Raw genomic sequence first — 24,380 nt, 5'->3', positions numbered from 1 at the left:
CTGCTGTAAAATAGTAATTTTGAAAAAGTTTTAAAATTATCATTTTGCCCCTGCACTAAATTTTCGCTACACTTCTATCTTTCAGGAGCAAAAGATCGCTTTTTTTATCTATCGGTTTAACATTTGGGTTGATGTTAAGTCGGTGAATTATTATTTCTGAAGGCATCCCGGATATGTCGGGGGTCGATCAAGTAAAAATATTGGCGTTGGCTCTGAGCAATTTTATTAGTTATTACCGCTCTAAGTCAGATAATTGTGATCCAATCCAGACAGTTTTCTAGGGTTCTTCTTCTTTTAACAAGATAAAAATCAGTTGTTCAGCTGGTTCACCCCTCTCCTGATTTTCTCTTTGATCCAATTTATCGACAGACAAAGAATCTTCAGGTTTATTATTTTGGACGGAGGCGAGGAAGCAACGTTAGGTGAGTTGTTGGTCTCCACGCATCTCTCCGAACCCATATCTTGTCGGAAATCGGACTAACAAATGGTATGTCGAAACCACTGCTTTCAAAGTATTAAGCCCAGGTCATCTGAGTATGGTATTATAAGCTGAAGGTACTCGAACTACCGTGAATGTTATAAAAATAGTGCTCTGTTGTAGTTCGATCCCAGCAGTTAAGGGGAGAGAGATTTCTCCTTCCACTGTGACAGCATCTCCTGTGAAGTCGATCAGTAGTGTCGAGACTCTTCTGAGTCGGTCAGTTGGCAGTCGCATTCGGAAGAAAGTCAAATAAAATAAAATATCAGTTAAACTTTCATTATCTACAAGGATTCTTTTTACATCATAATTTGCTATTGTTGCCGAAATAACAATAGCATCATCGTGGAGAGTCCGAATTTTTCGAATATCTTTCGAAAAAGTTATTACATTGTCGAGTCATTGTCGTTTTGCCGACTCTTCTTCGAAAGTTGTCCTACTGTCCAGTTGTTCGGAGATCATGTTGATCACTCCTGCAGTCGGTTGATTATTTATAGCCTCCTCAGTTTGCAGTTGAGGTCGTCGATCAGCGGGAGGTTGAGTCGGTGGATCTCTCCGATATTTGTCGAGGTAGCCTCGTCGAATTAGGACTTCTATCTCTTCCCTAAGCTAGATGCATTGTTCGATATCATAACCGTGATCATGATAAAACTGACAATACTTCTTTCGGTCGCAGTTCCTCGGCAATATTTTCATCAGTGGAGGGTTTCGTAGATATTCTGCTTCTTCGATCTCCATAAGTATCTACGCACGAGGAGTGAAAAGTGGAGTATAGGAGTCATACCTGTCGTAACCTGGCCTTGGACTCTATCGTCGGGGTGAAGCTCGCTTATTGGATGGTGGCCAACTTGATTCGACCGGAGCTCCTCCTTTCTTTTATTTCTTGTTCTTCTGACCTTTGCCTTCTATCTAGCGTCGATCAGAAACTCCTTCATCTATGCGCATATATTTATATGCACGCTCCAGAAGTTCGGAATAAGTCCGAGGGAGAGTCTTGTCCAAAGAATATGTAAATCGAAATCTCCTCAGACCTCTTTTTATGATCGAGATAGCCATATTCTCATTGAGATCTTTGACCTCAAACGTGGCCGCATTAAAGCGAGCCACAAAATCTTGAAATATTTCAGTCTCTCCTTGCTTAATCGAGAAGAGACTATCAGAAGTTCATGACGGCCTTCGGCTGGTGCTGAAGTAGGCCACGAAAGAATGTTCTAACTGTCTGAAAGAATAAATGCTTTCCGACTGAAGTCCGGAGTACCAGGCTCGAGCAGCTTTCCAAAGAGTTATCGAAAAGCCGATGCATAAGAGGACGTCGGTTGCCCCCTGAATCATCATGAGAGTCTTGTAGCTCTCAAGATGGTCAATTGGGTCGGTGGATCTATCGTATCGCTCCACCTGAGGTATCTTGAACCGAGATAGGATCGGTTGGTCCAAGATGTGCTGAAAAAGCGGCTGAACGGTGTGAAAGTTGGAGTCGTTGAAGGACTTCCGTCCTTTCACTTGAAGCTGAGCAAGTTGACGATTGATCTCTTGGAATTTACATTCATAGTCATCAAATCACCGTTGGAAAACTCTGGGGGTAGAACCACCCGACGAGTTTGAAGGAGATGCGGAAGGTGTTCGTGGTTGTTTTTCCTTCCTAATACTATTGCAATGAGAAGGAGAGGAAGAATGTTGGGAACAATGAGTGGCACGTCGAGAGTGCCGAGAATATCGTTGTTCGTCTCGATGAGGAAGCCGAGACGATCGCTCTGGAGAAGGAGACAGTGATCGCCGTAGATGACGGCTGCTATGCCTAGATGGCACCGACTGTGCCACAGGTTGCTCTGCCGGTGGCTGTTGCTGCTGGGTTTGCTGTTATTGGAGGCTTTTGACTGCCTCCGTGAGGACATTCATCTGCTACATAAGTGCAGCGATCTGGACATCCGTGGTGATCATAGGATGTGAGGAACTGGGCTCTGCTACTGGAGAAGGGGGAGGAATCTCTTTATGACTGGAAGAGTGTCTCGCCGATCCGGTTGCAGTAGAATGCTGGACTCTGATTTTTGCCATGGTGAATATGATCTGCTCCCTACCTGACGCGCCAATCTGTTGCGGCCAACTCTCCGTCGTCTATTGTCGGGAACAAGCACCTGCAAGACAGCATCCATACAGACCGGATTTGTGTCCGGCGGGGACCCTCCGATGCTTAAGTCAGAGAAAAAAGTTGATGAACAGGTGAATGTAAGGAGTAGCAGAGTTTTGGCTCAGACTTGGCTTACCAGCCCTGTTCCCTTATCTCCTTTTTATAGACGAGGTTCCAGTAACCATCGGACGTGGTCTCATATTTTATGACGCTAAATCATCGGGCCATAATCGCGTAGTGGATCATTAACTTTCACTAATTGCGCCGTGATATGCGGCTGGTAACCATTCGCAACGGTTATGGCATGTTGAGCAGATTAGCCGACCATATGTCGGTAGTAGGCATGGCCGTCAGCCGACCATATGTTGGTAGTAGGTGTGGTCGTCAATTAATAATCCTGCTGTATTATCGATCACCGATTATAAGTCGGTGACGTTCGTTCAATCGGTTGGTGAAGAGTCAGAGTTGTCATTTCGATCGATGCTCAGTCGGAATCTTATGTTCGGTCACTCGGCTATTTTCAGATTGGATTCGGACAGTCAGAGTCATATGTTCGATCATCGGCTATGATCGAGTCAGAGTTATGGAAACCAAAGTCGGAGTCGGTCGGTTTACCCCAACACATATATTCTTGCTTTTGCCGATCATTGGCTAATCTTGGAGCTTTGTTCAAATGCCCACAATTCACAATGTGGAGGATGATTAATTAAGGATCTCTGATTTTTTGGTATTTTTGTGCCTCTCACAATGTAGATTAATTAGATGTATATGTACTCTGGTCCTCTAATGCAAAATGATATATACTTGCACAGTTTTAAATAAAACAGCCAGTGGAATAATCAACACAAAAGTTCATCAACTGGTTATCTTGCAAAGCTGACTAGATTAATATTAACCTGTTACTACGAACGGGAGAAGCTCGATCTCTTCCAAGAAAAAGAAAAGGAAAAAAAAAATGAAAGACTATTACGGAGGTTAATAATCCACTGAAACATACTTTCCGCAGCGAAGGCAATTAACATAAATGAAAAATTAGCCTCAAAAAAATTACATACAAAAAACCAAAATAAAAACGTCTCCGATAAGCTTGGGAGAGTACTGTTGATAGCATTAGCAGCAGCACGACCAGCCAACCACACAAGAACAAGGCGGCCCAACAAGAAGCCACTTATTCGTCCCTCTTAACTCCCTTTGATCACAATATCCTCCCCGCCACTCTCTCTCTCGGACTACCACAAGGACCGCTTCAAGAACCCCTTCCCCTCCCACCCTTTGATAGCAGACGAAGGAAGGATCAGGTGCCATGGACGGTGATCAGGTAGCGAGGCCCAGGGTTTAGGTGTACGGCGGCGGCTTTGGCAGGTTGACGACGTTACCGCAGAGCAGGGTGTTCTCCGGAATGTTATACTCATCCCTCAGTGACCGCGCCGGCGAGACCACGCTGATGTAGAGCTGCTGCCCCAAGTATTGCTTGTCCCAGATCAACGTCCTCAGGTTCCACATTCCGGCATTGTCGAATGTCAGCATTACCGCCGACCATGACTTCGGGTACACCTGAACTGTGTGCCGGCTCACTGCATCAAGAAGGTTGTAGGTCCTTCTTCTCTCGGGTGTCCATTCCCCATGTCCCATTCTGTATTATTGTTATTTAAAAAAAACGTGTATTAGATCAAGAATTTAAGCACCAGCAGTACCATATCATCATAAATTACAATCAAAAAAAAAAATCATAAATTACAATCCTGGGTAAGTTCCCGCTATTACAATCTTGGGTAAATGGGAACTTCCCCTTTATATGAAAGAGGGAGAAGGGGACTCTTGGGTAAGTTCTATTTTAAGCTCCAAAATCCTTTCTCCCTCTCTCTCTCTTTCGTTTGTTCCTAAATTTCAGCTAACCTAAGCATGGAAGGATTCTGTATAAGATAAACTCCGACAAGTGGATTTTTAGTTGCAGATAGTGGAGTTTCTCTCCAGCTCGGTCCCTACCGATCTAACTTTGGAGTTTTACAGCAACAGTCTATTATTATTATTATTATTATTATGATCATTATTATTATTATAAGTTAAGAATGAAGCAACACTTACCCAACAGGGAAGAAGGAATAGCCATCAAGGTGATAAGCATGGATGCTTCTCTCGGGGTTCTCAAGGATGATCTCGATGAATGTTCGGAAGGTGCAGTTGACGACGTTGGGTGAAATGACAATGGTGGATTTGTCCGCCGGGGGCTCGTCGCCGATGATGTTGTACTTGAACTCCTTCTCGGCGATGCCGTAGTACTCGGAGAGCTTGAGCGGGGTGGCGGGGTTCTCATGGGAGACGCCATTGAGGGCATAACGGCGCTTGCCGTTGACGAGGCCGGTGCTGCCACGGAGCCTGATGGTTCGGGTGATGTTGATGCTTCCGTAGTGGTAGGAGCCCTGGGGATTGGGGCGGGCGGCGCTGGCGGTGAGGTTCCAGCGGAAGGAACGCCACTGGTTGAAGGACCAGGCCCAGCCGGAGGGGGCCGGCGGCAGGTCGGGGGACGGTGGCGTGTTGGATCCGGCGTAGCGGATGATCGCAGTGCCGCCGCAGTTATACTTGGTGAAGCGGGTGGAGATGACCATGTAGTAGTCGCCGGGCTGCTGGTCGGCGGTGACGAACACCGAGAAGCACTGGCCGATGTGGATGTCCAAGGAATCGTAGACGTTCTGAATGGTGTGGGAGCCCTCCATCTCGACGAGCCTTAGCGCGTGTTTCTGGATGCGGAAGCTGAGGGAGGTCTTGATGCCGACGTTGCACACGCGGTAGCGGTAGGTCTTGCCGGCCTCCATGGTGAACATCGGTGGCTCGTCCTTGCCGGAGGCATCCTTGCCGTGTTTCCCATTGATGAGGACGCCGGCGGGGCGACCGACGCCGCGGCCGCTGTCGAGGAGGCGGGCCAGCACCTTATGGCTCTTGGTATACCAGTCGCCGGCGAGGACGTTGAACTCCTCGGCCGGGTCGGCGTAGGGGACAGGAATGAGGAGCCGGCTGTGGACGCGGAGCATGCCGATGCCGCCGGCCGCCTTCTGCATGCCGATGGACGGGAAGTAGAAGTAGCTACCGATCTGGTCTTTGGGCTGGAAGTGGTACGTCCAGTTGGTGCCCGGCATTATGGGGCAGTTGGTTCCCGGCGTCCCGTCCATCCACGAGTTCTTCCTATGCTGAATGCCGTTCCTGCATGCAAAAAAATTATAATACGTATTAATTCAACAATCGTGCATGCATGCGAGTGGTTTTTGTTGTTGTTGTTGTTGTCGTCATTGTTGTTGTGTTGGATGGAGAGGGAGAGGGAGAGAGAGAGACGGGGGGAGGGGAGTGGATGACCATGAGAAGAGGATGGGCTCGTCGAGTTTGTTGAAGACATTGATGATGATGTTGTTGTTGGAAGTGCAGTTGATTTCGGGACCGGGAAACTGGTTGTTGATGAGGATGACCTGCTGGGGAACTCCCAGAGGTGAGATGGTGCCATAGGTGATGGTCCACGTGAAGAAGAGATACGGGTCCTCGGCCTGGACCGTCGAGAGGCTGAGGAGGGCTAGTACCACAACTAGCACCACTTGCGACATCTCTCTCTCTCTCTCTCTCTCCTTCTGTTTATTTTGTTCTCTTCTTTGCTATCTACTTCAAAGATAGCAATGATATGGCCTTTGTTTTAGCTTGAGTAGAGTTTAGGCCATAGAGGAGGGCAGGGCGGTGGAAGAAGAGAAGATCAAGGCTGTGTCTTTAGAACTTGGCTTCGCACTGGCTCCTTATATTTATAACAGACCCAGTAACTTCGAGCTCTTTAGAGAAGAAATGGAGGGTGGTGGAGGGGGTTTGGGGCCACATGCCCGTTCAAAGCCTTGCGCTCCTTCACTCGTTCTCCGCGTTCGGCGTTCTTTCCCTCCCAACGGTTTCCCCATTTTGGGGAAGGGAGAACGAGGAGGGCGGAGAGAGAAGGGGTCGCTGCTCCCTGCTCCCTGCCATTATGGTCTTGGACTCGAGGAATTGTTAGGTAGATCTCATCCATCCATCTTGGATCTACGAATTCATCTAATAATTTCATCCAGTGATGAAATGAATCCATCTAGAATATATGATTTCATGCCATATCTATCATAGATCTCGTCCATCTAACAATTTCTTCATGCACCGCAAGGATCCTCCAAGTACACTTATTCTCTTTTCTTTGTAGTGCATGTGGCCGGCATATCATTTCCATTCATGTTGGGGTCTGTTTTGGGTAGGTGTGGGTAGTCTTGAGCACTTATCTGATGATCTGAGACAGCAGTTTGGAATAGTTTAGCTTTAGATTTTAAATAAAACTGAGGAGCAAAAAAGAAAAGAAAAATATATTAAAGGTACCGTATTACCCTAAACAACTCCCTAATTTTTGAAGGAGGTACGAGACAATGGATGTGATTGTTCCAATTTTGTTAACTTGAAATGTAAATCTCACTTTTGACTGGTTTTTGAGACTATATTTTTCTTAATGTAAGGATTATCACAAATAAACTGTAAGAATATTTCTATATATTGACAGTAGAATGGTAGTGAATAGTGATTAATTAGTGAATATACCAAAAGGCAAGCTTCAGCATGATGGGGCGGAAGGAAATGGTCTAGGTCTACCTATTTAGTTATTAGATTATTCCATTCTGGGATAAAATTGAGATGACTTGGTTTTGACCCATCAGACTAATCAAGCCTTTGTTAATTCATCGAGAATTCATTTTGATTTTATATTGGATTTCATGTGAATCGAGGATTAGCTGCGAAACCTTCAGATGTATTTGGCCATGCTGGGTTTTTTTTTTTTTTTTCTTTCGGTAGAAGATGGCGGGAAGGCCACTTACATTATAACAAAATGTTTACAAAAATTTTTCAGACCTGATAATAAAAATCTGTATCAATAAAATATAAGCATCCCAAAAACAGTACGGAACCGGTCCGCAAAGTAATACATAAATAATACAGTCCCCAAAGCAATACATAACCAACTCAAAATGCTTCAACTGATAAGATGAACCTGGAGGCATCCCACAAAAATTGCAGTGATAATATGAAACTGAAAGCAGATTATCCAATAGATGTGAAGAATGAAAAATAGTGCAACTTGGTTCATAAAGTTTGATGTTCCAAAGAAGAATGGATCCCATCAAACTTGTAGACCTCACTTGATTATATAACAATAATGCAGAAGCATGATAAAAGAGATAATTTTCAATAGCAGCAGTTGATGCAATAGAACGGTAGTCTTCCACAAATAATATCAAAAGAATCCTGAGTAGAAAAGTACCATTGACAGTGACTTGAAAGAATGAAAATTGCTGTGCATACTGAGATAGTTGCTCAAAACCTATCTGATTTTGGTGCAACTCATATATGATTAAGTGTAACCATCAGAATAAAGAACAAGATTGAAATATATAGATAGAGTGCAAACATAATACTTCCACAGCATTGAGAAGATGAATAGATAATAAGAAAACCAACAAGCAAACACAATAAAAGGTTAGTAAAAAACTTCCGATTATCCTTTTCCTTTCTTCCTTTTTCCTTTTTTTGTTTTTCATTTTGTTTTTCCTTTTTTTTTTGTGCTTTTTCTTTTTTTTTAATTTTCCTCACTTTTTCGGCACAAGCCCCCCTACCCCTTTTGTGTATATATACAGAGAATAAGAGCCGGTTGAAATTGGCATCAAACCAATGTGATTTCATGGTATAGACATCTTAGTGATCTGTAAGCTGGAGTCATGCTGGGTTTCTTGGGCGGTTTCATTGGTTATGCATGAGTACTCATGTATGATTTTTTTGACATGAGTAATGCATACAATTTGTTTAAAAGAAAGCAAGCATTTGATGCATAGCTACAATTCCATTTATCAGAATTATTTGTGGAAAAGATATTAAATAATATTCTCCATTCAGTCTCATGTGATTTTTCCCCCTTTCCCCAATTCTTTTAAAGTGATAATGAATATATTTATTCTGTAAAAAGGATAGTCATAGAAAAATTAAAATTGAGATGTTTTCATGAGCATAAGGAGATTAAAATACTGCATAATCTTAAAGTACAGAAGCAAACATAATCTAATGCTTATCTTTTGACAAGTGCCCAATGGTCTATGTCCCCAGCGGTGGCACCAGAAAGGGTGTATATCAGAATTTTTCATAAGGTATTTGAAAGTTTTTGATATGCTTCTTCTCATTTATATGGTTGTATGGAGTAGCAGGATGCTTCAATACAAAAAATATATGATGAATTTATGTAATTCATTCATATTTCATATAGTTTGAGAATGGTGTTGATTATGGTTTAATGCGGTTCAAAAGATTTGACATCATTTGGACAATCTAAAGCCATCTTAGCATATTACAATAATTAGATAACTATTTTATAGCTTAATTATTTTAAAAATTTTATAACTTTTGAGATTTTTATTTTTATCTTGAATTTTAATTTATTGTAATTAGATTATCAAATTTTTAGAATATTATAATTTTTCTCTAGCTGCTATTTTCGTTTAACAATCATGATGAAAATGGTTACATACTGATATGTAGTGAAAGTTGATATGATATGAAATAGCTAATGTGAAATCTTAATAATTTTTTTTTTACTTTTTTTTTTCATATAATTAATGTTTCTATTTCCCACTTCATTCTCTTCTCTTTACCACTATATTTTCTAAAATCCCAACACCTCATACACCATCATCGGTATCTTTATCTCTATCATCATCAACTCCAAAACCTCTATCTCTTTTAGAAAGGAGTTTCATAGCTTCGATAGTGATCATAGTAGAGGTTTTAAAGAGGAGGTACAAATATCTAAAAGAGGAGATATAAATAGTGTGGGTTTTAAAGAAGATAGTGGTGAAAAAAAATGAAAAAAAATAGGAGGTAGAAACCTTCGTTAGAAAAGAAGGAAAAAGAAAAAGAAAGAATAAGCTCTAGAAGAGATGAAAGAGAGAAGGAGTCTAAACCCTAGTTAGAAAAGGAGAAAAAGAAAGAAAAAGTTTAAAATTTTACAACAGCTAATTCCATGCCACATAAGTTTCCACTAAATATTATGTGATGGCACATGGCTATTTTTGTTACGGTCTTTAGATAGAAATAGTAGTCAAGAGAAAAATTATAATATTTTAAAAATTTAAAGATTTAATTATAACGAATTGACTTTCATGATAAAAATAAAAAATTAAAAAAAAATTAAAATTTTTAAAATAATTAATTTTTTTATTAGTTAAATATAATTATTGAATTAGATTATTTTCAAAATAGATATAAATAAATACATAATTTTGAGGAGCGATACGTATCCGAAACGTGAAAGGGAGTCCCGGAACGGGGAAAAGATTCCGCAAGGCCACCGAAAGTCGACGAATAAAGAAAGCGAACTGTACTCTTTAATTTCGAGTAGGAGATCTAGCAAACAGGGAGGGAGCGCCGCCGATGGCGAAGAAGGCGAAGAGGACGACGACGTCGGATGACACCAGTGGAGGCGACGGCGGATTCCCCTGGTCGACGACGGCCCTGACGGCGCCGACGGCTGGGGCGGTGGCCCTGTTCGCGCTCCTGGTGCGCGTGATGGTCTCGGTGGGGCCCTACTCCGGCGAGGGGACGCCGCCCAAGTACGGCGACTACGAGGCGCAGCGGCACTGGATGGAGATCACCCTCCACACCCCGGCCTCGGAGTGGTACCGCAACACCTCCGCCAACGACCTCGCCTATTGGGGCCTCGATTACCCCCCTCTCACCGCATACCAGAGCCTCGGCCACGGCCTGCTCCTCAACACCTCCCTCCCCGATGCCGTTGCCCTCTCCCTGTCCCGTGGTTTCGAGTCCCCGGTCTTGTAATCCCTCATCTGTCCTTACCCTTTTCCTCTTCTTTTTCTATTATTTTCCTTTTTTTTTTTGGCCCTTTTTTGGGTAAAGATTGGATCTTTTTATGCTTCTTTTATTGTATGGGTGGTAAAGATCGAATCTTTGTGCTGGATTTGTGGGCTTTTGTATGTAGGAAGCTGCTGATGAGGTGGACGGTGCTGTCGTCGGACTTGCTCCTCTTCTTTCCGGCTGCTCTCTACTTTGTTTGGGTTTATTGTCGTCGTAATGTCGGTGGTGATAAAGAAGGAAGGTCGGCGCCATGGCTGCTTGCCATGATTCTGCTCAACCCTTGTTTGATCCTCATTGATCACGGCCATTTCCAGGTTAGCTATTTGTAGGGGTTCTTTTAATTGTGTGATGATGTTTGTACGTGTGGATGGCTTTCTTGCAGTGCTCATTTTCTCCTGGGTTTTTCTTATGGTGCTTCTGTGTCAGTATAATTGCATCAGCCTTGGATTAACACTCGGAGCCATTGCCGCTGTCTTGTCGAGGAATGAGCTTGTTGCTTCTGCCCTCTTCAGTCTTGCAATCAACCACAAACAGGTCCTCCCTTGCTCTTCTTTCTTTCGTTTTTTCCTTTTTCTTTTCTAGGGACGGCGTTTTGAGGTCTGAAATCTGCATTTAATCAATCTGGTGATAGTTTACATGATCTCCGCTAATAAGCCCCTTTTGTTGAACATAATCACCTTGAAAAGGTGGATTTTTGATGCTCATAAAAGGCAAATTTGATCATTGTGGAATGGTTTTTAGATAAATTTGCACTCCGAACGCCATAAACAAAAGTTAACTTTCTGCTTCTGCTGACAATCAACTTGGTCTATTTGATATTTAGGTGAAGTATCCAATTCGACTAGCCTTTCTTCCATGACTGTAACCTTTTCTATAAGGTTTTTGAGTTAATAACATATCCAACTGCTGTAAGAGAAGAATCATGAAAAATATTTAGTTCTTTAGCAGTTATTTACACTGACAACTAATTTATTGTAGGTTATCATATTGTTTAGCTTTGCTATTTCATGATATCTATTCATCTGTTTTCAGATGAGTTTATATTTCGCACCAGCATTTTTTAGCCATCTTCTGGGAAAATGCCTTAGGCGTCAGAATCCAATTTTTGAGGTTATGAAACTGGGCTTAGTGGTCATTGGAACATTTGCACTTGTTTGGCAGCCTTATCTATATTCTCTGGAAGCAGTGATGGAGGTAAAAGGCCCAGTTCCTGATTCTTATCACTTCATTACTGATTAATGTATCATCTGTTTTCTTTCCTTGACTGATCAAAATCTGAAACCATGCTTTGAAATAGCCACTAGATTCATGGTCAACTTTCTGTTTCACAAATTCTAGTTAGAACTGGCTAATTTCATGGGGTTGTCCACTTTTTTTTCTCTCATAGTAACTGAAGTTAGAACTATTCTTTTTCATGAGCATAAACAGGTTCTTTCTCGATTAGCTCCGTTTGAGAGAGGAATATATGAAGATTATGTTGCCAACTTTTGGTGTAGCACCTCAATTTTTATTAAGTGGAAGAGACTGTTCCCAATACAGTCAATGAAGTTTCTTAGTTTAATCACTACTGTCTCAGCATTCCTGCCCTCATTTATTCAGCAAGTAAAGGCTCCAAGTGATCGTGGTTTCCTATATGCTTTGCTTAATAGTTCATTTTCCTTCTACCTGTTCTCTTACCAAGGTATGTTCCTCAAGCATTGATCTCCTTTAACATTGTCTATAATCAATCACATCTTTATATCATGCTAATGTTTAAGTTTTTAATACTCAATTTTCATTTTGCATGTGGGGAACTGATAGTGCACGAGAAGTCAATTCTGCTGCCTCTATTACCTGCAAGCCTTTTAGCACTGGAAGAGCCTCTACTGTTTGGATGGTTGATGTATTATGCCCTGCTTTCCATGTACCCTCTTCTTTGCCGTGATCATTTAATATTGCAATATATTTCTGTTGTTGCTCTCTTTGGTTTTATTTTCTACTCACCTGATGGAAGAAGTGGGATGAGAGCAAACAGTTTCTCTATTAGAAAGAGAGCACTTATGACCTTGCCATTGTTGTGCTCCTTCATACTTCATGTGATTTACTTAAGTTTGCGGCCACCAAAAAAGTATCCTTTCCTCTTTGAGGCCATGATTATGTTACTTTGCTTCTCGCAGTTTGTGATATTAACTCTTTACACCAATACCAAGCAATTGATGTTACCGGACTGCTCTACTCGGACAGAGAGAGGAAAAAAGGATCTTTGATCTTGAGATTTAAGCAAACATTATGCATGTTTGATGTCTTTTTTAGCCTGTAGTTGTTATTTTCAACTATGAATGGATTGGATCTTCTTTGAAATTATTGCAACTGATACGTTTGTGTGCGCTTGATTTAAAAGTTTCTGTTCCATTTGAAATAACCCATCCCTGTGTACTTTTTTGCTTCTTTTCCAAAAAAATTCATGCGACCTTGGCCACTTCTTTTTATCTTGCAAAGACTGCAGATTCAGATAAGAATTTTGCAATCCATAGTTCATGCAATAGAAATGAAATTCAGTAGCTTGGAATTTAGAAGCTAATAAATACACTAGTTCTTTGTTAGTCTTTTGCATTTTTTGCACAAGCGGACTAATTTATAGGGTAAAAAAGTCAGCTACTTAGGTCATGTGCTTTCTTTGGCTATGGTTTAAGCAGGGGTTGACGAAGTCGATGAAGTGAAATCCAGAATTGACCTACTAGCATGCTACTCCTTTTATATATATGCCTGATTATTTTGGTGATGTCGTTCAAAATGTTATATGCCTAACTTAAGTGGTGGAACATTTGGTTTTCTCATTGTCAGATGGGGTGATTTGTAGTAGTGCTGGTATTTGAACTTTTGGATGTGCGAGTTTATATTCCTGCAATCAACTACATTCATTTCATATCTTTAGTAAGATATATTCAAGAATTAGCCTAAACGAGTTAATGATTGAATGATACCATGGTAGCTTATTCCATGATCTTGAACATCCTCCCCCACAAAATAAAAACCAGGGAAAAAAAAGAAAAAGAAAAGAGACTTCACTAAACAGCTTGAATGTTAAAAATTAGCATGAATTGCTCATGCTCGACGGGGTGAGTTAGAAGGTCTTCCATAAAGGATAAAGGACTTTCTTGAGGATATAAATGGCTTCATGGTGGGCCTCTCTTGCTCATGCAACATAAAAGATTTTCTGAAGATAGATTTAGGTGCCATTTTTGCTGCTAGGCTCGTGCTTTCTCTGCTTCTAGTGCTTGTACATTGATTATTTAGCCCTCATGCTGTTCTCAATGAATGCTTGGCCGTGGATGAGAATCAGTAGCTGTTAATTTTGATTTTTTTTTTCAGATACATTTTGCATCGTTTATTGGAAATAATAGTTCAGCAAAAGGTTGTGCATGTTCCATTGTGTGCAAATCATGCTGTTATTGATGTAGGACCATCAACAGAAGGAAACTTGTTAGGGATCAGGAGATTAGAGCTGAAGTAACATGGATTTTGCTGGAAAATTCAATTCAGACCTGAGTTCTGATTAAAAGTAAATAATGGAAGCTGGAATTTCAATGCAAAGTTGATATTGGATAGGTGATAACTCTTAAAAATTTGAAACTGGGTATGAGATGGGAAACAAGAGGGTTTGGAGGTGCTTAGGAATAGATTTAATGACTTGCTGTCCATTCAAAAGTTAGATCTGGTTTTTCATATATTGTGAACCAACAAGGCAAGTTTTTGATAGGAAAGAGGAATTGACTAAATAGAATCTAGCCTATGGATTTAGGGTTTAATTGAGGGGCTCAGATATAAGTTAAGGAAAAAAAATGAAAAAAGAAAAAAGGTGTTTGGAGGGGCAGTTAAAAGATCAAATTATGTATCAGGGGTTAAGGGTTGATGGAGGGATGTGTAAAGATTGATAGAGCTAAATTTGAGGATTAGTTTTTGAAAGGAAAATAAGGACAACAAAATTCAGATGTTAAACACACACACACACACACACACACACAAAAAAAAGAAAGAAGCACAGAATCAAAACAAAGAGAGTCAAAACAAAGGATATAGGAAAGAGAATATCAGAATTACTCCTGGACCTGGGAATCATTCCCAGGATTTCGAAGTCTTATGCTTGTTCTATAACATCCCAATATATAAGAGAACCCAGAATTTGTTCATCTTTTGCATTACCTAACTCAACTTGCCTATTTGAAGGAAACAAAAACCAAACAAGACATTTAAACTCCCTAAAATAGCCATCACAAGGCAGTAGATTCTTTTTTTTTTTTTTTTTTTGGGGGGGGGTGGGGGAGGGGGGCGTGGGTGGGATGCATTACCCATGATTATAGTACCATGTTAACAATACCAGTATATATCTAGACCCATCAAGCTATGGACTAAATCTGAGATTTCGTAATTGTAGCCCCTTGATTCACAATAATCTATTAAAATCTAAAAATAACCAAAAATAAAAGAAAAATATGACAAATTGACGATTAAAATTAAATCCAACGTATGTCCCTGAGGCCCCTGCCCTCCCATGCACTATGACATGATGTTAGGTCTCTGTCAGTTACAATTTTCATCCTGATTTATTCCTTTTGTGTCATAATTACTACCATGGCTGTGAGGATATAAATTCATTAATTTCTTTTGTTATTCTAGCCTTTATGATGAGGAATGGTGTCCCTTATGTTAGAAAAAGACTGAACTAAATGGCTGGCATGGAGTAATTCTCTAGTGGATAACCTTGTCCTGCTTCCATTAAAACAGAATAAGTTAGTCTTGGACCATCTATCAGGGTTAGTTTTTCTTTCCTTGAAGGGAAACACAGGAGAAAGACTAATTCTCAAGATTTTTTTTATAAAAAAAATCAAGAAATTACCAAAAAGGGGTAAAAAACTTATACATTTGCCGATTATAAATGTTGGTTGAAGTGTTAAAAACATGGTTTTTTTGAAGAAAGCCGCATGCTACGGATAATAATTGCAATTCACTATTGAGAGAATTAGATTATCCCTCAGATTATTAAATTAATATGTATTTGGCGTTCCTTTTAGGGGGGAAACTATCTAGACTTACCAAAATATATATATTTGGCGTTCTATTTAGGGGCGAAACTATCCATACTTACAAACTGCAGTAACATTTAGTGGTCTGTGTATACTTTGCTTAGGACGCTGACAAATATATACTGGAGATCTACAGCGAAGAAAGATCATGTAAAAGGAAAAGAATATCTGCTACTGGGGCTCAGGATCTGCTAACGGAGAGTATCCACCACTATATTCGAAAGCACCGCTGCTAACATCCTTTCGAGGAAATGAATCACTGTAAGGATGATGAAGATCACCCTTTGTGTTTCCAAAGTCTGTGGCAGATGAAGATGCTGAATTTGAGTTCGTGTCCATACCAGTATTGTGCAACATCGTCTCAATTTCCTTTACAACATTGCTCATTGTTGGGCGGTCTGCAGCTGATTCTTCGACACAGCGCATGGCCAATTCTATGAATCGTCTGAAAGCTATGAGATGTGTTGTGTTCTGAATTATGGGATCCATTATCTCCTTGAGACCATAGTGCTCTTCATCATTCATATTTATTGCCGTCTTGACCTCGCGAACTATATAGTTGCCCTTCTTTATTGGTTGCCTAGCAGTTAGCAGCTCTAGCATCACCACCCCAAAGCTATAAACATCACTCTTATCTGACAGCTGTTGTGTCAAGTAATACTCCGGATCGAGATAGCCCTGTAAAGATGGAATAGAAATGATAAGAATACTGTCTTTTGTTCTGATTATGTCAAATTCTTAGTTGCATAAGCTCAATCAAGTTCTAATGTAACTATCATTTCAATCCATTAGTACACCTTGTGACATTTGCTACAGATGGTTCTTTTTCGCTGGTTAAAATGTAGTTGCTACAAATGTATGACAGAAAGATAAACAGAGGCATGCGACATAGTTAAACGCTGGTCAAAAAAAGAAGTAGGATACTCAGCACTAATATCTAGAACAGCACACTCACCATTGTTCCTTTTACTTGTGTGGTAACATGTCCTCTTTCACAGTCTGATACCAATTTCGAGAGGCCAAAATCTGCAACCTTTGCATTTAAGTTTTCATCCAAAAGGATATTACTTGACTTAACATCTCTGTGAATTATTGGAGGATCAGCAAGTTCATGAAGATAAGCCAATCCTCTTGCCGAGCCTAGTGCAATGCGGAGTCTCCTCTTCCAGTCCAGTTTTATTCCACTCTTCCCTTTTATTGTAGCAACAAAAGATATAAACAACTATAAAGAAATGATTTTAAAGAATTTTTTGGTGATATTTTTGGGGAACATACCGGACAAGCTTTGACGTAGCGTTCCATTATGCATGAACTCATATACGAGCATCTGCTCCCCTTTCTCAAAGCAGAAACCTACAAGTCCTACGAGGTTCTTGTGATGAACCCTAGATAGCAACTCAATTTCATTCCTGAACTCGTGCGCGCCTTGCTTGGATCCCTCTTGTGCCCTCTTAATTGCAACTAGTTGCCCGCTTGAAAGCATTCCTCTATAGACCTGAAGAGGAAATAGAATAGCGTGAATATTCATCAAACGTTCCCAATATATCAGATTTTCTGAATGAATGTGACACATGAATTATCAAAATATTACCTTTCCATAGCCGCCTGATCCAATTTCGTTAGTTTCTGAAAAACTGTTGGTGCTTTTCTTTAGTTCATCAAACGAAAACCATCTTGCTCCTTTCAATTGTGGTGCACCAGCGCAATCTTCACTGTGAGTCCATGATGCTGAAATGTAAGGAATGCGGTCAGAAAACTTTGGTGTTTCCATGGTGCTTGAATTTAGGACGGTACAAAAATAAGGTACATTAGCAGATGAAAATGGTATCTAGCAATTGTGTGAATATTGGTGGGTCTGTGATTTTTAGTCTAAGATAATAAGCCTGCTGGCCAATCTGTGTGAGGTTGCAATTCGATGCATCCTGCCTTCTCCAATGGATGTATGCTTCACTTGCTGAAGAAAACCATTTTAAATGACATGTTTCATGAGGCACATTACCAAAAGGTTTGCTTAGTTCCAGTGCTCTTTGTGCCCTTTTCTTCTGTCTCAAGGCATAGACACCTGCTCCTACAAGTCCAAGGACAAGGAGAGCACCGCCAACTGATATTCCAGCGATCAAACCCGCCCTCGTTGCCCTCATTGGGGATCTTCCTGCAACATCTGGAACATAAGTTTTGTTCAGTATAAGACATTCATTTGGTTTATTTTGCTGAGTAAGGAATGCAGCAGACACCTGGGAATGGGTATGGTGATGCCATGAAATTGTATGGTCCAAAAACATCGGGAGGTTTGTAGGTTTGGTTGCTCAGATCAAACCCAATTCTCTGAATCTCTGACCGGTTGAAGTACATTCCATCGGATGGGAAGAGTTTTACTTGCAACTGCAGATAAGAATCGTCAGTGAACGATGGGTTATCAAGAAACACTGAGCCGGGTTGTAGGCCAAGTGCTGTCCACATGGTGCTCTCCAGCTCTTGGAACAATGTGCTGTTTGTCACATCTCGGAATCCAGGTCCTCTGAAAAACATCTCTCCCTCGTATGGATAAGCACAGTTGCATTCTGATGGACTGAGACTCTGCTCTGGGGGGCATTGGTTAGGACCACACTTGGCGAGACTAGTGGAGTAAGGTAATGATTGGTTTTGATGAACTCTGCAATAGATATCTTCTGAGCGCGGATTATTGCACACAGGGTTTCCAGAAAGTCTGCAATTTTCAGTGAATGGAAGCATTAACAAAAAGATATATAGCGACGGGCAGAACAAAAATGCACTTCATTGATCGGTGATGAGACTGGTTTGTTGGAACTCTCACATTAAAGTCTTGGTATAGCTGGGACTCGGGATGACTGATTCAAGGTCGTTATTTTTGAAACTCACAATCTGTAATTGCTGGCTAACGCTGTCACCCATGACAAGGGTACCGTTGAATTTGTTGTCATCAAGTATTCTGTCAAAGGTTTACAACAATCAAATAGTTTGTAATAAGTCATTATTTATCATGCTTGTTCATTGGATTTCTTCAATTTTCTAGTCAATCATTTGTCATGACACACTTACACTTGCTGTAGTCGAGGATGGCTGAACAGCTTTTCTGGCACCTGCCCATGAAGCCCTCCAGATTGTATCACTCTGCATGACCACCGGCAAGTTGGCTGCAGGTGTCAGCTAGTTATCAAAATTACTTAATTTACAATTTTCGTGGGCAGCCCAAGAACTTACAGAACAGTGAGAGATTCTGTTTGCGATAACCAAGCTGGGATTTCTGAAGGATCAAATGTGTTGTTGCTTAAATCCCTGTGGATCATATGAGGGTAGTGCCGGTTACTCATTAATTGTGAAAATGAAGGGGCAGGGCATGAAAGTACCAGTAGCACGGTTGAGTTCTTACACAAAACTGAGGGCGTTCATCCCTGTTAGATCCGGCATTGGTCCACTTAACTGGTTGTTTGCTAAACCACTGGAAGATGCCAAGAGGGAAAAACTGTAAGCTATTACCTATAGCAACTATATCTGTTTTTTTTTTTTTTTTTTGGGGGTTAAATGTTGATTGGTCAATAGATAGCTTACAGTTCACTGATTGTTGTCAGCTTGTTAATACTTGATGGAACGGAGCCAGTCAGAGAATTTCTGTCAAGTCTCCTGTTACAGAAGGGCAAATAATGATCAACCCACTCTGCACAATAGAAGGAATTTGGGAAACTGATTGCTGATTGATGTGATCGTAGAACTGGAGATGTTTCTGGTTGGAAGACACTTACAGAACCTCGAGAGATTCTACGAGTCCGATGGAAGCCGGAATTTCCCCGGTAAGTTCATTTCCATCAAAAAGTCTGCCCAAAGATAACCATCAGAAGTTGTGAAAGTATATATAGAGCCAAGGGAAGGAAACTGGCGACTGGCAGGTAGCAGCTTACATGTGTATCAGGGACATATTTGAGCTGAAGAGCTGATCAGGGATGGGACCTGATAGCTTGTTCTTGGTAAAATGACTGTTTAGCATGTGATGTAGAGACAGATCATTCATTAGATAGAAGTAATATGATAATTCTATAGATTGTTTAATTTACACCATTGTTAGCAGGATGATGAAGAGTACAAAATACTTACAAGTGCTTTGTGTGTAAAAGCTGGTCCAGTCCAGGGGCTCCATTCTTGGAAATGGGGATGGGCCCGCTCAACTGATTGTCTGACACATCTAGCCAGTAGAGATTGGAAAGGGTACCCAGGGAAGCAGGTATGCTACCAGTGAACTTATTTGAATTGAGAGCTCTGAAATAAAAATACAAAGACAGCAAAAATGGGTGGAAAGAAAAAAATCTCAAATCCCTCAACCTATAAATTGTTTCAGTTTGAAAAACCATGATGTGGAGCAGCATAAGAACGTTACAGTAAATCTTACAGGTATGAGAGCTTTCCTAGATTTCCTAATTCATCTGGGATTTGGCCACTGAAGCTGCAGCCGACCAAGATTCTGTGAAATAGGAAAGCAGCGAGGGTCGAGGAAGCTTCAAAATGAATAGATAAACTTGAATGGGATTAGGGTGGTCCTGGTGACAGGCCTGTTGAACTTACAAGGTGGCGAGCTTCTTCAGGTTTCCAATATTTGCAGTAAGTGGGCCACCAAGCTCATTATTGTACGACAGGTCCCTGCAGGTACCGTTGTTTAAAATCCTAATATATATATATAACTGTGGTTTACTTAAAAAGGTTTAGACATTTTTCATCAGACCTTTCTATGATGCTGAATTTTGATAAGTGCTGATGGTTTTGATGTTGGTTGTGGCAATTTGCATTCAAAAATGGCATATTACAGGTGTGTCATTATATTGATATTTAAATCACTATGTATTTGATCCAGGAGGTTAAGTATAGTAAAAATCATGATTTTTTAACGGCAGATTACATGGTATTGCAATAATTCAAATTTTATCAGAGCTGCAGTATCAAACTTACAGGGATTGCAGTTCGCTGAGTTGCCCTATGTCACCACTTAATATACCTTTGAGGCCCATCGTCGACAATGTCCTGAAATATGATGGGTTAGTAAGGGGATTACAGCAATATGAGCTCATGATGAGTTCAGAAGAACCTTACAGGGCGGTCACTCTTGAACCGTGGCAGCTGACCCCTACCCATGGTGTGCCACAGGGATCATCCGACTGCCCCCAACTTGGTGGTGTGTTCTGCCATGTATCAATTAGAGATCGGACAGCAGCAGCTGCAAGTGATTTATTGGTTAGTCATTAGCCTTATGTGCTACTCTCTCTTGAAACAGGAAATCTATGAAGTTTACCAGAAATATCCTGACTGAAAGAAAGGTACGATCGAAGTTCCTAATTTTGAACCTAGCAGATGATGGAATTTTTCTTAAATATTGATATCTAGAGACCCGTTGCTGAAATATCTGTTGCATGTTATCAAGGGGGTAATTCAACTCTAGTAATTTGGAACATGACTGCATGTTTCTTTTTTGTGATTTTTACAGACAAAAGGACTTCTTTTGGGATATAGCGAGGGGCCTTTTTGACAAAGATACTAATAGGAGGTATACCATCTTCACTTTAGTGTTGTAATAGCAATACAGCACTTTTTAGTGGACACTCCACAATTCTTTGGATGTGGAATCCATGTCGAACAAAGAGAAACCACCCATCTTAGTTTACAATACAAAGGGACAGAGAAGCGGAAGTAATACCATCTGTGGGATCTGTGATGCCATAACCGACTCGAAGGCCTGAAACGAATGCAAGCAGAAGTAGAAGGCCTGTCCCCATGCAGCAGCTTGGAGAAGATGGAGTTACCATCCCTTTTCGACCTCCGGTGATCCGCCAGCTCTTAGAAGCCATTCAGTTTAGTGGGCCAGCAGAGGAGGAGCTTGCAACTACCATGCCATGGTCCCCTCCATCATGGCTTCTAGGTTGCAGGAATCAAATCACGAGATTGGAAGTTGGCAAATTAAAGGATGCTTTGTCCAAAAAGCCTTGCCTTATCTTAAAAGCTAATCAACAATGGATGTCTCGAGAGGCTCTCTCTCTCTTTTATTGGGTCTGTAGAGCAATCATGTCAGGATCAAAGGAGATCTGAGTGGTTCCATTGTTTCCTTTTTTTCCTACGGCAAGACCAACTGGTGAGGCCACTATTTAAGGATGTGGTGGTGCATGTTAACAACGAAGAAATAAACTACTTGTGGCATTCAATGTGCGGTATGTTTGCCTGCTAATTATTTTAGCTTCAAACGGTGTTATTGGAAGAGTGGGTCCGGCGACCGCGGGCGCTCAAATAAAGTCTCCTTACCCAACTCTTCAATTGAGTATGGTTGGGCCCGGGAGACCAAGTCAAGGATGGCTGGAAAAATAAATAAGCTTAAAGGGATGCCGAGAAGGAAAGGAGTCTAATGAGATGATGCTCTCGTGCAGTAAATAGCTGTCATAACAAGAGGGCGATAGGCTGTTGCAACTATCTCAAGAGGCTCTAGGCTATTGTCAACTTGGAGCCGAAGTCGTCTTTGATGTGAAAAGGTAGCCTTAATTTTCTAGCATTTGACGATAAAGCGGGGGGACAAGTTACCCAATGACAAAATTTGGAAACATTTAAAGAAATGATTCCCCACCTTAAAACTTGCCGTCTTTGGAGGATTAGAAGTAATTGGTAGTCCTTCAAGTATCTCATGTCTACAAAGAGGTCAACGTGACGGTGAATTGGGTGGTATTGTACGTTATGACTTATTCTGGTGATATTCTATGAACGAAACTGATTTTTTTTTCATCTTCATTTAAAATTATTTTATTTTCTGATTCTATATTCATGCCGAATATATTTAATTTATCTATTGTATCAAAAAAAAAAACTAGTAGTCAATATTAATATGAATTTTAAGATAAAATTTTTGGCTGACGAATGTATTCACTCATTTTAGCTATGGATAAAGAGGTGAAGAAAATAATAATAACAATAATACTATTAGTAGTAGTGATTGTGGCCGAAGTTCTAACTAGTTATAGCCGTAGCGATAGATGCAATAGGCGTAGGAGCATAGTAATAATAGTGGTAGGAGTGGTAGTAATATTATCATGATTTTGCAGCAGAAAAATGGGAGATTTTTTTTTTTTTTTTATTGTTGTTATCCGAACAACGCATGTCTTGCAAGGCAGTTGATGTGGCTTCCATGGAAACGTGCACGTCGGGCAGTGAAAGAAATCTCGTCCCGCACCCTTAACTTTGGAGGTTGATCCAACGTTAGATTTATTGCCAGATTGATAGATTGATTGATGGCATGTGGCGTCACCGTCGCCAAGGGCAGAACCTCGAGGATTCAATGTCCCAGAGGCAACGCAGATGAGATCATTTAATTTGCAACGATAGAATTCAAAGTTACAGATCTACATCTTATTCTGAAAAATTGCCATTGATGGACGCAAGAAAAAAGACGTCCACTATAAGAAGGATGACTTCCGTTATATTTGTCACTTTTGTATTTAGCGAGGGCTCGACAGAGCATCGACAGTTAACCCTTCGTCATGGTCAAGCGTGATGAAGGCACGTGTGGGGTCATTTGTCACCCTTGAGTCCTGCTACCATGACTTCATTCGGGTTTATATTTAAATGAAATGATGGCCATAGTCAAAATTTTTCAAAGTAATTGATGGAAGAGAGGATATCATTAATTTCGTATTGATGATGAGTTAAATAAGGCTCTAACTTACAAAAGAAGGAACCAACCTTCCAACGTGAGACACTCGTTAAAAAATAAACTCATAAAATCTATGGACCAGAGCAGACAATCTTACGTATCGAGTCATGAGCCTTTAATCACAACAGTGATGTCTCAGATAGGGGACCACCCCTATAATTATTGAGCTCTTCTAATCTGTATACAATCTGCGAATAATTCTTTGATACTTGAAACTCATGTTTAGGAAGTTTAACTGCTTTATCTTGGACAATAAAAGGTCAAAGTGTGCATTCAAGATGCCAAGTAGCGTATTTGGTGAAGTTTTTAAGAGCTTGTACAAAAATATGGATTTGACTTCCATCCATATCTCAATTTTAGATAGGATTTCTGCCATCCCTACTCAGAAAAAAAAAAAAAAAGCATTACACATATTTTGGCATTTGAAAAATCATTTGTGCACTCTTCTCGTTCGAAAGACAAAGAAACCCACATCGACGGTAGAAGATCTTTTCTTAATGCAGTATACATGAATCAAATATAGAGCTGACATTAAAGGCATGACGATTGGAAGTGGAATGGATTAGACTGAAAATCAGAATGAGCATATTTGCTGGACATTTGGTTCATCCCAACAACCAAATTTGGAATGGAATTTGAATATTAAAAAAAAATCCGAATATAGTTTTGAAAGATTAAAGTATTTTCAAAAATAAAAATAAAACTTCCCTTAACCAAATTACTAGAATGAAAATCCCTTATTTACGTTCCTATTCTATTCGAGTGCCCAACTCCCTCCAATCAAATCAGAATGAGCATATTTGCTGGACATTTGGTTCGTCCCAACAACCAAATTTGGAATGAAATTTGAATATTAAAAAAAAATCCGAATAAAGTTTTGAAAGATTAAAACATTTTCAAAAATAAAAAAAAAACTTCCCTTAACCAAATTACTAGAATAAAAATCCCTTATTTCCGTTTCTATTCTATTCGAGTGCCCAACTCCCTCCAATCAAATCAGAGAGCCACACTGCAACCTGATGTAAGTATAGCATTGCACACTCTCGAGAACAAATGGATGGGCAAGTTATTCTAATGTTCTGGTCCTTTGGCTCGGCTAGAATTTTGGTTCAGAGGGCTACT

The 24,380-nt window shown here is 40.5% G+C and overlaps 3 protein-coding genes and 1 long non-coding RNA gene across 7 annotated transcripts; 2 read left to right on the top strand and 2 right to left on the bottom strand.

Moving 5' to 3' along the window:
- Positions 1-3,548: 3,548 nt before the first annotated feature.
- On the bottom strand, positions 3,549-6,354 carry LOC105057246 (L-ascorbate oxidase homolog). The gene is made up of 3 exons (XM_010939784.3): positions 5,952-6,354; positions 4,689-5,801; positions 3,549-4,236 (listed from the first exon to the last, which is right to left on the bottom strand). Exons 1-3 carry the CDS (start codon positions 6,191-6,193, stop codon positions 3,939-3,941), a joined length of 1,653 nt encoding a protein of 550 aa, XP_010938086.1. The 5' UTR covers positions 6,194-6,354; the 3' UTR covers positions 3,549-3,938.
- Positions 6,355-9,958: 3,604 nt separating this feature from the next.
- Positions 9,959-12,855, top strand: LOC105057247 (probable dolichyl pyrophosphate Man9GlcNAc2 alpha-1,3-glucosyltransferase). Of its 3 annotated transcripts, XM_073248403.1 has the most exons (7): positions 9,963-10,462; positions 10,627-10,816; positions 10,929-11,036; positions 11,535-11,696; positions 11,931-12,183; positions 12,303-12,405; positions 12,659-12,855. In XM_073248403.1, the coding sequence occupies exons 1-7, from the start codon at positions 10,062-10,064 to the stop codon at positions 12,663-12,665; spliced, it is 1,224 nt and encodes a 407-aa protein (XP_073104504.1). In that variant the 5' UTR covers positions 9,963-10,061; the 3' UTR covers positions 12,666-12,855. The 3 variants fall into 3 exon arrangements, with proteins under 3 accessions (XP_073104503.1, XP_073104502.1, XP_073104504.1); XM_073248401.1 differs by having other exon boundaries at positions 9,961-10,462; positions 12,303-12,855; XM_073248402.1 differs by lacking the exon at positions 11,535-11,696 and having other exon boundaries at positions 9,959-10,462; positions 12,303-12,855.
- Positions 12,856-15,571: 2,716 nt separating this feature from the next.
- Positions 15,572-21,695, bottom strand: LOC105057249 (leucine-rich repeat receptor protein kinase HPCA1). Of its 2 annotated transcripts, XM_010939787.4 has the most exons (19): positions 21,264-21,695; positions 20,663-20,786; positions 20,522-20,593; positions 20,141-20,215; positions 19,968-20,039; positions 19,676-19,837; positions 19,483-19,557; positions 19,327-19,398; positions 19,136-19,207; positions 18,957-19,025; positions 18,788-18,862; positions 18,626-18,697; positions 18,381-18,515; positions 17,800-18,272; positions 17,565-17,726; positions 17,157-17,293; positions 16,841-17,060; positions 16,521-16,756; positions 15,572-16,243 (listed from the first exon to the last, which is right to left on the bottom strand). In XM_010939787.4, exons 1-19 carry the CDS (start codon positions 21,412-21,414, stop codon positions 15,737-15,739), a joined length of 2,961 nt encoding a protein of 986 aa, XP_010938089.2. In that variant the 5' UTR covers positions 21,415-21,695; the 3' UTR covers positions 15,572-15,736. The 2 variants fall into 2 exon arrangements, with proteins under 2 accessions (XP_010938089.2, XP_019710225.2); XM_019854666.3 differs by lacking the exons at positions 19,136-19,207; positions 19,327-19,398; positions 19,483-19,557; ... (1 more) ...; positions 19,968-20,039; positions 20,141-20,215 and having other exon boundaries at positions 21,264-21,694.
- LOC140853686 (uncharacterized) lies at positions 20,747-21,765 on the top strand. The gene is made up of 3 exons (XR_012136720.1): positions 20,747-20,886; positions 21,054-21,113; positions 21,227-21,765. It is a non-coding gene; the product is annotated as an uncharacterized lncRNA (long non-coding RNA).
- Positions 21,766-24,380: the final 2,615 nt, after the last annotated feature.

This window comes from Elaeis guineensis, chromosome 14 (assembly GCF_000442705.2).
Source record: "Elaeis guineensis isolate ETL-2024a chromosome 14, EG11, whole genome shotgun sequence".
Taxonomy (NCBI): Eukaryota; Viridiplantae; Streptophyta; class Magnoliopsida; order Arecales; family Arecaceae; genus Elaeis; species Elaeis guineensis.
The sequence above is the reverse complement of the archived record's forward strand: the minus strand, read 5'-3'. Positions and strand labels throughout refer to the sequence as shown.

Coding starts and splice junctions, on each gene's coding strand:
- LOC105057246 (XM_010939784.3), bottom strand. CDS start 6,193: ATGTCGCAAGTGGTGCTAGTTGTGGTACTAGCCCTCCTCAGCCTCTCG. Junction 5,802..5,951: donor GAGCCCATCCTCTTCTCATG/GTCATCCACTCC, acceptor TTTTGCATGCAG/GAACGGCATTCAGCATAGGA. Junction 4,237..4,688: donor TATTCCTTCTTCCCTGTTGG/GTAAGTGTTGCT, acceptor ACAATAATACAG/AATGGGACATGGGGAATGGA.
- LOC105057247 (XM_073248401.1), top strand. CDS start 10,062: ATGGCGAAGAAGGCGAAGAGGACGACGACGTCGGATGACACCAGTGGA. Junction 11,037..11,534: donor TTGCAATCAACCACAAACAG/GTCCTCCCTTGC, acceptor ATCTGTTTTCAG/ATGAGTTTATATTTCGCACC. Junction 12,184..12,302: donor CTACCTGTTCTCTTACCAAG/GTATGTTCCTCA, acceptor GGGAACTGATAG/TGCACGAGAAGTCAATTCTG.
- LOC105057249 (XM_010939787.4), bottom strand. CDS start 21,414: ATGGCTTCTAAGAGCTGGCGGATCACCGGAGGTCGAAAAGGGATGGTA. Junction 19,838..19,967: donor CTAGGAAAGCTCTCATACCT/GTAAGATTTACT, acceptor TTTTTATTTCAG/AGCTCTCAATTCAAATAAGT. Junction 19,026..19,135: donor CTGACAACAATCAGTGAACT/GTAAGCTATCTA, acceptor GGCATCTTCCAG/TGGTTTAGCAAACAACCAGT.